General features: G+C 39.1%; 1 protein-coding gene across 2 annotated transcripts in view; it reads left to right on the top strand.

The window, feature by feature from the left end:
* Positions 1-15133, top strand: part of PDGFD (platelet derived growth factor D) — a 246891-nt gene that overhangs the window by 212408 nt on the left and 19350 nt on the right. For both annotated transcript variants that reach the window (XM_005856869.2, XM_005856870.2), the window contains exons 4-5: positions 2559-2621; positions 6295-6493. In XM_005856869.2, coding sequence (XP_005856931.1) covers positions 2559-2621; positions 6295-6493 — 262 coding nt within the window. The remainder of the gene's footprint in view (positions 1-2558; positions 2622-6294; positions 6494-15133) is intronic.

The following is a 15133-nucleotide window of genomic DNA, read 5'->3' as shown; positions in this document are numbered from 1 at the left end:
CTTTAGACACTGTTTCATCCAAGCCAGCTGTGATGATGTGAGACGTGACCACACAGTTGTGTACTGAGAAATGAGCTCTGATGGTCCTAGCTCCACAAGAGATGGCTACGTGATATAGAGCACACCATTTAGCTCTCTGAGAATTGGTTTTCTAATCATTAAAGTGAAGATACTGTACTAGAGAATTCTAAAATTCCTTCCAGTTACAAGATTTTTAAGACTGTCTCTCTCTGATTTTTACACATGCTTTAATTGCCATTATCCTATCTAATGATAGAGTAATATGCAAATTAACCTTCACTCCACAACAAAGATGGCAGCACCCATAGGGGGGAGGGCGGGGCATTGGTAGCGTCACCCTGGCAACACAAACCCAGTGTCCTGCGCCCTGGCCATGCGGAAAGGAGAGGCTGAGGGCCCAGCGTCCCATGCCCCGGTCGCGTGGAGGGAGGGGCCTCTGGCCAGAGACCAGGACGTGGGTCGCTGGCATCATTGCAGGCTGGGCTGAGGGCTCCCCCTCCCCCCCCCCCGCATGAATTTCGTGCACCGGACCTCTAGTTGTGATTGTAATTACAAAATCTACATCTCAAGTGTAAGCCTATCATGAGGTCCATTCTCATATAGCAAATGGCCTCCTAAACATCTCTACCTGGATATTGCATAGGCACCTCAAATACACTGTGTCCAACATGACTCATTAACTTTCCTCAGTAACTTGCTTCTTTTTATGTATATTGTCTTCATATTGTCTATATATCGCTCTTTTTTTTTTTTTTTACTGAGTTTTGTACCGTACCTTTCTTGCAAGTAGCCATCTACTTATCTACTTATCTGAGCCTATAAAACTCTGCTCAAAAGTCACCTTCTAAGCCTACTTTCCTTCCCAGGTGGAATTTTTTATTATCTTCCATTGTTATTCTGATTAGTCTGGTTTCAGAGGACCCTTATTTCACCTGTTTATTTTTTTTTCCACCTGTTTATTTATGAGTTTGCATTTTTAACTCCTTGAAGATAGGGATAGTTTCTTGCTTCTTTGTGATTCTACCCTAGCTTAGGGTAGAATCACATAGTAGGTGACTAACAAATATTGAATCAATGAATGAAAATGAAAATTCTATTATCTGAAGATTGCTCATGTCTGTCTTATCCAGCATATATCCTCCTACCAACAGGCTCTTCAAGACATGGAGAAGTCATTAGCTCTCTTACCCAGGTTCACCTGCTCACCTGCTTAAGAAGACTAATAAATTCTGAACTTCATTTGTTTGCACATTCTTCTACTGTGGGAATTGGTGTCCTTTTCATGTGCAATCTGTCTTGCAGAATGCAGAGACCACATTTTCTCTTTCTTTCTCATTTTCCATGCAACTGAGATTAGAATAATGACCGCTAGCCAGTTTTTAATAGATGTGCATTCCTTCAACCCCATATTTGACTCAGTGCCCTCTTGGTAAACATCTAAAATTTTCTTCCTCACAGACATTTATATATAAATTAGTCTCATCATGAGTAATTAACAAATGTACTTCAGCTCCACAAAATGTTAATGAAGTTTAGTACTCCGGATACTTAGCTCTCATTCAGTACATATATTTGGGCAAATAAATTGACATATTTGAGCGGCTGAATTGTTCTCAGGAGTATCTTAAAATACCTCCTACTCCCTGGTCAGGCTGGAGAAAATGAACCAAGGTGACTTATGTTGGCAGGATCAAGAAATCATATGTGTCATGTAAAAATGGTAGAATCAGCTTTCCTTCCCATTTGTTTTTTTTTGTTTTTCAACTTGCTGGTGCTAGAGTAATTAAAATGAAAGTCACAAAGTGGAGAGAAGTTTGCCTTAAAAGACAAGTTTCTTTCTCGTAGGTCCATTGCTATCACATATCCTTTATGGCTTCTTGAGATAAATAATTTTCTCAAGCCCTTTACCTTCTTTCCTTGAGTGGTTACTACTTTGTCACTCCCACAGTTATTTTCTTCCCTCTCTATTCATCCTGGAATTTCTTGATAGAGTCAGGAATTGATAGAAACAGTTAACCGATCTTTGAAAAGATCACTGATATTATAGAGTAGCTCATCAGTAGGACTGAATATGATAGAACCAAATAAATATTAATACTGATAATAATTAGTATTGCTCTTTGAGTGCTTTATTAAGTGTCAGTTATAACTACATAATAATCAATAGAGTCAATTCTCAAAACAACCCTGTAATTTAAGGACCACATACCAGCCTTTTACAGATGAGGAAGAGAAGGATTGGAGAGGTTAAGTAGATTACCTGGGGTCACAGGCAGTAGATGACTGAGTTAAAATCTGAACTCCTGTCAGCACATTTCCCATCTCAGCAGTGCCTATAAGTGAATGTGACTGCAGTTGTTCATGCCTTGAGGAGAGGTGCTCGAGACAAATGGTGACCTGTTCAGTGGGGATGCAGCCCCTGCTCCTGTTGTCACTGAGTTGGGAGAAGATTCAGTTGGCTGAGCTGTTGAAACCGTGCATGTAATGAATTGAACAGAAGAATGATTGACTCACACGGATGTTTCTTTGCCTTCTAGGAAGATTTCCAACCCGCAGAAGCCTCGGAGACCAACTGGGAGTCGGTCACAAGCTCTATCTCAGTAAGTAATTTATTTTCCTGTTGCCAGTGAAAAAAACTGATGGAGTAGCTAAGGTCAACCCGGAGCGACGTCAGCGGTCTTAAGGGCCTATGACTTGACCACAAGCCAGATCTCAAGCATGATGTGCTCTTCTCTTTCATGTAGGTTATAGTGGCGCTGCCAGATACCCTTTCCCCCCTCTCTCAGACAGTTTTCAGGAAATGCCAGTGCTCATTATGGGAGCACGGTATGGACAATGGCTTAAGTATTTATCAGTTTCAAAGCAGAACATTCCAACCAAAGGACTGTGCAGATACATCAAACATATCAAACTGGTCCACGGCCCACGCTCCAGTGGGGAATTTTGAAATCGTTTTTTGACTATTCTGGGGAAGCTCTTAACCTTTGCATTGTCAAAGATCTTTTCAGACGTGAAAAAATTCCAATGTTTACAGTGAGATAACTTCAGTGCAAACCAGGCATGTGCTCTATTTGACTTGGAAATAAAACATCACTCATACTAGAACCGTAAAATGGTTCATGCCCCAATTTTTTTCTCCAAATTTAGTCATTTCTCAGTATTCTGTCTTCTTATCTACTTTGCACAGAAAGAACAGACCTTGTTTTCACCAAGTCTATGGGTAGCACTTATGTAGCAATAAAATACAAGATAACAAATGCAACTGCTCCCTGAAAGGTCAGGAGATTGGAGAAAGCTTGTTCATGGTTCTAAAGTGGGTCGGTGTGGCTGAGTCACTGGAGTTGATCTCCCTCTCCCCAAAGTGATATGCTATCTTTTTCTCTTTGGGAAAATTTCTAAAATTGCCTCAGATGGCAGGATTTCCTCAGCTCTGGATTCTGGGAGGATTTGATTCGCCTGTCATGGCTGCTGGACTAGAACAACGGAGCCAGAGATCAGTGAGGTCTTTGAGAGTGATATTAGAGTGTTTTATTTGTTTGGCTTTGACAGCCCAAAATGCATGCTCTGAACCCAGCTAAGTAAGCAATCATTGTCAGGCAGGTGAAGATGAAAATAAGGCAGGTAAGACTGCAGAGCTGGGGGCTAGGCAGGAGGCTTGGACAGCTAGCAGCCTGAGACTGACAGTTCAAAGTAGATTCCAGAGGCGGCTTTGCAACCAAGACCTAGCATGCTGTTCTGTCAAGACATCCTCCAGCTTCTCATTAAAGGACCCAATACTAACTCGGGATAATCCCAGTCCTCTTAACGAGAGAGATCACGCCGTCCATTCGGAATATCTGTGGAACCTCAGCCCTGAGTCCACATCGACCGCGAAGTCTTCAGGTTGGGTCCAAATCCAGGTTCTGATTAGTCCTCTAGGAAGACCAAATAGACGTAGCTTCTTCCTCCAGCATTCTGGTTTTCAAGAACTTCTGGATTACAAGCAGGGCCTCTGAACCTTCCAGTAACTTCTGTACAAACCATACTTTGTTTTTGGTGAAAGTGGTTAACAAAAGTGATTAACAATTCTCAGAGCATTTTTTTACAAATTATCATTTTAAGGTAATTCAGTTAGGTTTAGAATTTGCTTTTGTAAACATATAACAAAAGCTGAATGAGATCAAAATGTGCAGTTGAAGGAGGCACATCCAAATAGTTATTTCTCTCAAAAATAGGTTTTAAATAATTACCTAACAAAAATGTTCTCATGGGTTTCTTAGGTCATGTAGTCATTCATAAACATTTTCTTTACCATCATCCATGTTTCTGTCCATTGTCCCGAGACAACACTTGAAAAAGGCACTAAAGCTCACACATAAGGGTGGTGTCACATTTTATCTGTGGGTGGGGTTTGCTCTTCAGACTAACGTTAAAAGAAATTATTCATTCCCTTCTCCTCCTGGGACTGAGACCCCTCCCCCCCCCCAACACACCCACACACACAACCACACACACACACACACACACACACACACAGCTTTTTCTTGATGAGCTATCTGGGTACACTCCACTTCCCAGGCACAGTCAAGAGCAAGCCCAGGAGCACCTTGCAGGAGTTCCCCAGAGCCATTGTAAGAAGCTTTTGTTTGGGTGGAAATGACTTGATGGAAATCCCTGCTTTTATTTTAAAAGCCCAGGAAGCATTTGAATTTCAAAGCTTTTATATGCTGCCCAGGCACCTAACACTGGCCAGCTTATTTTGGTTTTCTGGATTTAGACCCACATTATTGTGATACAAGACTAATTGTAAATCATCCGGTGACTATGAGCCAGGTAGACAGTAGATTCTCCAGACAATACAATTTGAATGGGAATTTGGAATTTTGGGACTGAATCAAAGTATTATCCACCTCTAGTAATGATGCCAAGAGGAATGTGAAAGACAAAAATGAGGTACTTCAGTCAGGGTTCAGCATAGACACACACACACACACACACACCCCTAGTGTAAGGAGCTAGCCTGACACCTTCACCCATCTATCGCATGTTTCCCAGCCAAGAACACACACTCACTTTCCCCTACAGAGCATATTTGAAAACTGCTCATATGCACCAGTGGTAGGTTAATGCTTTTACACACTTAGTTTCGCTAAAGAGCAACTATTCCTGTCATAGCAAGTAATCATTGAATCGCTTACAGACCTTTGGCCCTTGATTGATTAAAAAGAGAAAACATTACCTGAGAGTGAGACTATAAATGTGGACTTTACTGTCTCTGACTCTATGGTGCATATTAATTCTCAATAGGATACTGCAGTTAAGTTTCAGGAACACAAGTTTTCATTAATATCCATTTTCTTGTAGTGATAGAAGATATTTGCCCTTGGGGGGGATCTTATTTGTTTGGCAGTTTCTTTAAAGACATTTAGAAACCATTTGAGACCACACGCTCTCTATTTCCTTGTTAATGGGTCATGAATTTCTACAGAGATGTTTGAATCATGGCTCATTTACCTCTAGATTAGTGAAGGGTTAGTGAAGTAAGTGCTTGGAAACTTATGGGGAGATATGTTTCAGGGAAAAATACATAATCCCTTCCAGACTCTCAATGATGTGCATTACCATTTAAAAAAGTATTCCTGACAATATTTTAATGGCACCGAGGATCACTAGCAAGCTGCAGCACTTAAAAAAATACATTTGCTTCCCACGTGCATCTTCCACTCTGAAGTCAAGAGAGCCAGTTTCCTGGTTAATTATCCTTGTTGACAGTAAATAAGCCGATTAAAGTGCCAAATTTTGTCAAGATGTCTCCAGAGTAGATTCAAACTCTGCTCACACAACACCTGCAATGCTAGGTGACTTGTAAAGAGGGGACACAGAGGCGAAGCCTGGGAGAAGGGGACAGATATGCAAAACTTGCGTGGGAGGAATTCAAAATGTAATTGCTCACCATTAGTTGTTGATATGGCTATGCATGTGGGACATTGAACCAAGAAATTGGATGACTTAATTTTAATATTTCCATCTAGCCCATTCTTGTTTAATGATTAAAATTCAGATGAAGTGCAAGTTTTGTAATCTTCCTGGTTTGGATTTGCAAAAAAACAAGTGAATGGTTATCATTTACCAATTATTTGTGCTTGTTTAAAAATAGTACTGTAGCATGATATTTACACACATGATGTCTTATAATTCCAGACTTGTTTATCTTCCTTCCGTGTAGTTGTATGACTATTGTATTTCACAGCAATGGACTTTTTCCGAGTACACTGAGCTGTATGTCACTCTTAGGGGGTCTCCTATCGCTCTCCATCAGTAACTGACACCACTCTCACTGCGGATGCTCTGGATAAAACAATTGCACAATTTGATACGGTGGAAGATCTGCTCAAGCACTTCAGTCCTGAGTCCTGGCAAGAAGATCTTGAGAATCTATATTTGGACACCCCTCATCATCGAGGCCGGTCATACCGCGACAGGAAGTCAAAAGGTAAGAAACCGAGCATTAGAAGTTCTTCATAAGTAGACAGGAGTATTAACTGTACTAATAACTAAGGATGAGCAATGCAACATTATAACTCACTTAAATCAGGTGGTTATTGTCAGTCCATTGTCACGTATCTTTTTCACAGCACCTTGATATGAAGTTCTGTGTTTTTTCCAAACTGTGTTGCTTGTAAGGGACTAAGAAAGGTATGATTTAGTCAAAGATTTGCCGTAGTTTGAAGTTAGAACAGACCCTATAAAATTATTCAGATGAGCTTTGTGATTCTAGGCAAGTAAGGCATTATTAGCCCCACTATAAACACTGAAGGTAACCAAAGTCAGGAGAAGTCAATAATTCATCAGAGCCTGTGGCTAGTTAGCAATGGCGAGGAAGTGAGGATTATGACCTCTTGCCTCCAGTGGCAGAGCCAGTGCCTCTCTGATGAATATTAATTTAGCCCAGGACTCAGGGTTGGCGGAGAGGCTCCTGGTAAAGCAATGGTCAAAACTCAATGAGTAGATTTCAATTCTACTCATTCAATGTCTATTTTACAAAATTTTTATGAGGACCTACCATGTACTTGGTGTCCTAGGTGGTTCGTAGGATGTAAACATCCCCAAGTAGAAGCAAAGAAGTCTGGGATAGTTTATTCAATGGGGAGATTCAGGAAAGTATAATGAGGGGAAAAGAGAGGAACATCCAGGCGGAGAAAACATGAGTTAAAACAATGATACTTAAGAGAAGCAAAGAAGTCTGGGATAGTTTATTCAATGGGGATATTCAGGAAAGTATAATAGGGGAGAAGAGAGGAACATCCAGGCAGAGAAAACATGAGTTAAAACCATAATACTTAAACTCTTCAAAAATAAATATCCTAGTCCTATATCTGAGTGATATGATCTTAGGATGAAAAAGTTCATTTGAATGTTTAACTCAAATTAATGGAGAAATAACTTGTGATGTCCTCTTTTTGAATAAAGTATAATTTATAATCTGTTATAACTTTGCTTTATTTGATAAGATTTGTTATCATTAAAGTTTTCTATAAAAGTTTTAGAAGATTCTCTTGCTTCATAGATGTGAAGGCATTTAGGTAAAATATACTAGTAGCTTGTTTCCTATACTTTATAGTATCAGGGGTACTTTTAAGAACTGAACCTGGGATGCTTAGAAGATAGTTTCTGTTGGTAAGTACAACCTAATAGACCATTTGGACTGAAACAACTAATTAGTTAACTCCTGCCTGCATCTGCTGCTTACGACTTAGGTGATACTCTGACACACCCAAGTACATGGTAGGTCCTCATAAAAATTTTGTAAAATAGACATTGAATGAGTAGAATTGAAATCTACTCATTGAGTTTTGACCAATGAATACTTTAGGTGGCACAGGAGAGTCACTGGTGGCCCTAACTGGTGGAGCTGTTCCATATGCACGTAACTGTAACTCTCACACTGATTCTCCCCAAGCCTCAGACTGGATTACACTCAAAGGAAAAGCTGCTTTTCTGTAAGGTGTCGCTGTCTTTCAATCTTTACTAGGTAAACTTAAAGGAAAATAAAATATTCATAATGTTTTGAAGACCCAAGAAAAACAATTTTAAATGGTATTGGACAAAGAAATGATAAAATATGACTCTATCATTAAGTATCTTAATTACTACAGCTATTCAAGGGGCAGCCCCTCTGGCACCTATTTTTTGGGAAATATTAAGTCACCTAAACTCACTACTTTTCACCCAGAAATTATTTTAAGTTTGAGGCAGGGTGTCTGCATTTACATCCTAACCCTGCCACTTGCAAGTTTTGTGATTTTTCAGCAAGTCATTGAACCTTCCTGAGCCTTCGTCTTCTCGTTGGCAATGTATATATGATAACACCAATTCCAGGAATCCTTAGCGGTGCCAGTAAGAGGACCTGGCACCTAGTACTTGTTTAAGAAATGTCAGCTAGCAACAGGTGCTTGGAATTCTGAAATAAGTTTGCATCACTTCCTTGGTAAGGCCTTTCTTGTCCTTTGTCCTCTCCCTGTGGGCCCCATCCCCTCCCCGCCCCAAAAAAAGTTTAGAGTACTTGGGGAACCACAGCCCTTATATGTCCTACTACTGCAATGTTATTGTACTTTAAAGGGAACATGCAATCTTATGACTTAAGGGCATCAACTCTAGCTTAACATTGAATCACCTGAGGATCTTTAAAAAAACGACAAATGCCTAGTCCCATCTCAGACGCACTAACTCAGAATCTCTGAAGGTGGCACGGGGTGGAGTGCTGATGTTATTTGGTGGCTCCTAGGAGTTGAGGTTGGTCATTACAGGAAGCCATGGTGGAGAGCCACGGCTTTGGAAGTTGTTCATCCCATGTCTCCAGCACTTGGCACAGGCTCTGATACATTTCAGATGTTCAATTACTGTTTGTGATATTGATGATATTAATAATCCAGCATTAGTATATGTCTAACGTTTACAGAAACCTACCTAATATACTAAGGATTACAGATTTATGAAGAATGCCTTTGCCCCAGCCTGGTGGTTCAGTTAATTGGAGTGTCATCCCATACACCAAAAAGGTTGCCAGTTCGATTTTTGGTCAGGACACATATCTAGATTGTGGGTTCCATCCCCAGTCAGGATGCATTCAGGAGGCAACTGATGGTTCTCTCTTTCTCTCTCTCTCTCTCTCTCTCTCTCTCTCTCTCTCTCTCTTTTCCTCTCTTTTTTTCTCCCCCTCTCCCTTCCTATCTCTCTAAAATCAATAAACATATACTGGGGTGAGGATTTTTTTAAAAAATGCCTTTGGTTGCTGAAATAACTTCGTAAGAGCATTCAAGGTGACATTCTACTATTTTTTTTTCTGACAGAGTAAACATTTCTCTCCCCAGTTGGCTTAGATTCCATTTCTTAATCACTTGTTTAAAATGGTCCTGAGGCAGATCTGTACCGTTTCATTTAACACTGGCAAGTCACCACAGCCTCTGCACTTGTATAAATGTGCTGATTTAATTGTTTATCGTTCCACTGATGCTGAACCACCTGCATGTGTCACAGCAAAGGAAGTCAGCTTTAATATTTCAGCTGCTAGTTTCGGCTTCTGGAACTTAAAAATACAAATTTGTGGTTTGTATCCTGATGTATAAGAAAGGGAGAAGTTGCCCTAACCAGTTAGGCTCAGTGGATAGAGCATCCGCCTACGGACTGAAAGGTCCCAGGTTCGATTCCGGTCAAGGGCATGTACCTTGGTTGCGGGCACATCCCCAGTAAGGGGTGTGCAGGAGGCAGCAGATTGATGTTTCTCTCTCATCGATGTTTCTAACTCTCTATCCCTTTCTCTTCCTCTCTGTAAAAAAATCAATAAAATATATTTTTAGAAAAAAAGAAAGAAAGGGAGAAGTGAGTAAAGAGTGAAAACAGAAAAACTAGATACCTAGTGGTATCATTAGGTATCAAATAGAATGTGAACTTTATAGGATCCATGAAAGGTTACTTGTTATCAGAATAACTGTTAATGATGTTGTGCAGAAGCAAACATCATTTATGAATATCTATTAAATATCCATTCTTCAGATTTGCCCAGACTGATCAAAAGTGGCATTTTTCTTGATACCAATGAGCAAGATTCTAAAATGACCCTTCATTGTCAAAGGGTCAAACACAGAGCTTTGTAAATTCTACAATAAAACACCAAAACTGGTTGAAGAACTTATGAATGAGGTAGAAAGAGTTAATGTTCAAAATTAAATGTTATGCTTTGCTTCTATTGTTTTTTTAGGTGACAGTGAATTTTTAGGTCTCTTTAACTAGAGAGTTGAAAATGGGAAGAAAGAGAACAGTAAAGGTTTGGGGAGAAGAGGGAGAGAAAAGACACAGATAACTCTGTCAAGTATTGAAGCCAGAAATTCATCGCATAAGATCTACTTTTTAAAAAATTCACAAGAAATAGATAAGCTCTAACTTGTCTATAAGAATTTCTGACTGAAGATAATATTACAAGTTAATATATTCAACTTTAAGTTTTCTAGGTGGTAATGGAGAAAAAGTACTATGGATAATTGAAATCTGTAGATAACTCTAGTTCCAAAACCCAATTTTTTACCAATAATTTCAACTGCATGCCTTCAACCTCAAAACTGCTCAAAAGTTTTAAAATTTTTTTGTCAAGTTCAAGTTTCATCTACTTACTCTGCCAATGCTGATATTACCACAGATTTGCATGTAATTAGTAAAAAAATCATATGGGTATTCTAAAAGCTATGCAGTTAACCTTTGAATCATTATATTGACCACTGAAGTTTAACTGAAATTATTCTGTGATGGGCTATAAAACATGTACCTTTAAATTTAAGGGCAGTGTTTCTATACTCAAGATCATAATGTGAAATTTGGCATTCTAAATTAAATGATTGGCCTTAAGCTCTACTAGACTGGGAATTCCTTAAGAAGCAATTTATAGAGATGAAGAATGTGAAATCTGTTCTTTTATTTATTCCAGGAGAGCTTGATTTTCCAGAATGAATGTTTAGCATAGAAAAATCCAACATGTATAATAGCAAGGGGGAAAAGTGTTTTCACAGTTTAAGTGTTGGATAAAAATATGGAGATAATTGTTGATGCAGTTCATATTAGTAGTTCTGAAATATAATTATGCTTAAAAATGAGTTTCTATTTTTTATAGGCGAAAATTGATGACTGCTCTTTTTAAAAATCAGTATTTTAATATCGAATGGATCAAATATATTGATAGTAATTGATTCCAAACGATGGGGTTTGAAATATATAATTTTTACAGATTCTAAACAGATGGTGTAACTCTAAGACAGTTATAAATTCTGACCTAATACCAATTATATGATTTCTCTCTAAAATCTAAAACACTCAAAGCTTTAATTTGCAATCTATTTACTAATAAATAACTGGCATAAGAAACTGAGGATTAAATAAAATAAATGTGCTGTGTACCAAAATGTTTGAAATGGTTCTGAGTTCTCTTAGGTCAGAATACCTTTTAATTTTAAATTAGTCTTTACAGCTATTTCTGCTGGGTTATGCCCTTGTATGCTAACCAAGAAGATACAAGTTTTCAATAGTGATGTATTCGATGGTATGTAATTTCAGAGTGCGTTAAGATGTGAACATAGTTTAAAAACAAGCCGAAACCACCACAGGTGGAATGTCTGTAACTTTATCTGCCTGTTTGAGATCTGTATAAGAATTTTCAGAAAGCCCTTGGCTGACACTGTGATGAATCTGATAAGTCAGCCTTGAGATATCATTCTTCTGTAGCTGTCTATCTGAACATCAAACAAACAGAGGTACTGGGCACATTAAATCAAAATGGGTTTATTTTTCTAAGTTCTCATGTTGAATAAGGGTTACCTTCATTGAGTTTCCTGAACCATGTGGTATGCACCAAGTGAAAACTTTCTTTATCAATATTAAAGTTGTTCCCCACAAATTTGATAGAAATAGAGTAAAAGAAAGAATGCTATAGTGGGAAGAGCATGGAATTCCTTGTCATTTAAACTTGGCATAAAATTTTAACTCAAATCCTGAGACTAGTGGCCTTGACGAAGTCATGTATAGATCCCGAGCCTCTGTTTTCTGCAATTTAAGTATCTCTAACTACAACCACTTCACAAAGTTGTGTTAGGATTGATAACAGCAGAGTATATAACACCTAGTGCACCCTCAATAGATGATAGCTACTATTATTACTTTCGAATACAAACATAAATATTAAAAAAGCAAGATATTTCTGTGAACCCCTCTACTCTCTTCCCTCCTGCAGAGTATACGAATATTGTCAGATTTAAGTATCCACATAATCAGTACACTCATTAAAAGTTTACAATATGATCATCAACTACATATTAAACTTTTCTATGATATTATTTACCCAGAAACACTCTGGCACCATTTTGCTTGCTGGATGTTTTCTTTACAAATCTTTCCTTTTTATACTGTAGGCACTGTTTATGATCCATATGATTTGTAAGTATCTAGAAGATTCATCACTCATTCAGTTTTCCAGAAAACATTACTAAAACCGTACTCTGTGTATCATGTTGCACGTGTCTAGGAGGACACAGGCATGAAATGTTTGAAGAAGCCCTAACCGGTTTGGCTCAGTGGATAGAGTGTCAGCCTGGGGACTCAAGGGTCCCGGGTTCGATTCCGGTCAAGGGCATGTACCTTTGTTGCAGACACATCCCCAGTAGGGAGTGTGCAGGAGGCAGCTGATCAATGTTTCTCTCTCATTGATGTTTCTAATTCTCTATCCCTCTCCCTTTCTCTCTGTAAAAAAATCAATAAAGTATATTTTAAAAAAATGTTTGAAGAAAATCTTGGCCCCTCCCATTACCAAATACAGCATGGAATACCTAGTCAACACTGTCCATCATCATGGGTGTCCTAACCTCACTTTCATCATCACAATTATTCCTCCCATCTAGGCTTATGATTCACATGCAAATTGCTTAGAAAAAAATCCATTTGGTGGTGGAAAACCATAAGTAACCTTTAGTGGCTGGGTAGGCAAATGTGCCTTTTCCACATAGTCACTCTTGTTAACAATCAATAGGTTTGCCTTGTGGATCCTGTGCCCTTGTTTTCTGTGAAACATCAGGGAACCCCCACAGCATCTTTTTTTCTCACCACCCAAATGGACTTGAGAAGAAAGCACACCCTTCCTAGAGCACTCTCTATGCTGACACTGCTGGTGCCGGGAGAGCTGGCTCATTAAGTGTCTACCTGCAGAGGACTGTGCTAAGGCCCATGAAATGAAGCTGAATACACAATCATTGCCTTCTGACATTTAGAGCAAGGTGGACATGACCTTCATTTTCTTAGTGATCACCAGTTGCAGAATCTCAGCTGTTGTTCTTATCCTTACCTCATTGATCTGTTTTACTCATTTCAACAATAATGTGGGGTGTACCTACTGAGACCTGAGGTTTGGACTTATGCTTCAAACACTCTTAACTCATTCAATCTGACTAAATTCCTTAGCAGGAGAGTATTCTTATTCCCATTTTACATGTAAAATAAACAAATTCAGAAACTTTCTGTGACAGCTACAAAGTGCAAAGAACCATGACATTAATTTAGGTTTCTTGGCTGCAAATTCCATGCTGTGGGAAACTCAATGGCTTTTAAAGTTCAGAGACTAGTCATCTTCTAGTAAATGAAAGAAAGAGGGACATATACTGTAAAATCTCCTCAATTCTTTTTCATCTCCTAACTTGTTTTCTCGTTTTTCGTTTCTTAGATGTACTTTATACATCCCCCCAGATCATGAGTTCCTATAGTTCAGAGAATTACCTTTTGATGGTGTGAGCTGCTTTCATGCCCAGTTCAATGCCTTGCAGATATTCATGCACTCATCCATTCATTTTCAGCACATATTTATCAATGCCTGCATTATATGTCCAGTGACTTTAGACAAGTCACTTAACTTCTGCATCTCAGTTTCCACTATCAAATGGGTTTAGTTGTGAGAATTCAATGAGACTGGGGTCTGTGAAAGCAGCCCACACAGTGCCAGGCACATAGTAGGTACTCAATAAATTCCCATTCACTCATTGCTTAACAATGTTTTTAAACCCTGAAAATTAGGAATTGTCTAATTGGGAAGTTTTTAATGTGATTTAGGTTGATTTCTATAAATACAAGTGGTAAATGTTTCCATTTAGAAATTAAACCAGCAAATGAAGTCATGGAATTTAACATTTTAAGTTTAAAATATTTTTATATTCCCTCAATGAAAATTATAAAATAGTTGTTCATTCCAGATTTACTTGCACTTCTCAATTGGGGTTGAAATGTGAAAACAGTTTTCACAATTATGTGTAGATTTATAGAAAATTACAGTGAGGTTGTAATGTCCATAAAGACGATGACTTCTCCTGGGGAATTTATGAACCTTGAAAAAGGCTGAGCTCCTCTAGTTGCTTGACATAAAAATCCTGCAATTATTTATATATTCCCTTTACTTCTCACCCCCACCCTCAGCACCATAAATGCAGTGTTGTAACATCAAAGTCAGAATGGGAGCTCTTTACATGACAGATTGTGATATCATTTTCCATTTGGCAAAGGACATATTCCTGAGCAGTTTGAGATATGTGTGAGGGACCAGCCTTCTTGATGCCATCCTTTACCCTCTGTGGCACTGCTTCTAGATCCCATGGGTCTTGGGACAATCATCTTCATGCATCATAATTAGGGAACCCCAGTTTCTCGAGTCTAACCTCACACAATCATTAGTTTGATTTGTTCAGATAGTAGTCGTTAAGTACCTATTCCTTACAAAGAAAATCTGGATTGTTTAGTGGGGCTATATATGGCTGAGACTTTCTCAAGTCATTTATATATATACTAGAGGCCCGGTGCACAAAAATTTGTGCCCTCGGGTTGGGGGGGGGGGTTCCCCTCAGCCCGGCCTATGCCCTCTTGCAGTCTGGGACCCCTTGGAGGATGTCCACCTGCTGGCCTAGGCCCGCTCCCTGGGGGATTGGGCCCAAGCTAGCAGTCAGATATCCTTCTGGCAGCCAGCAGCCCTCGGGGGATGTCCACTTACCAGCAGGGAGCAGACCTAAGCTGCAGTTGGACATCCTTAGTGCTGCTGAGGAGGCGGGAGAGGCTCCCG

This window comes from Myotis brandtii, unplaced genomic scaffold (assembly GCF_000412655.1).
Source record: "Myotis brandtii unplaced genomic scaffold, ASM41265v1 scaffold105, whole genome shotgun sequence".
NCBI lineage: Eukaryota > Metazoa > Chordata > Mammalia > Chiroptera > Vespertilionidae > Myotis > Myotis brandtii.
This window is presented reverse-complemented; position numbering and strand designations above follow the sequence as displayed.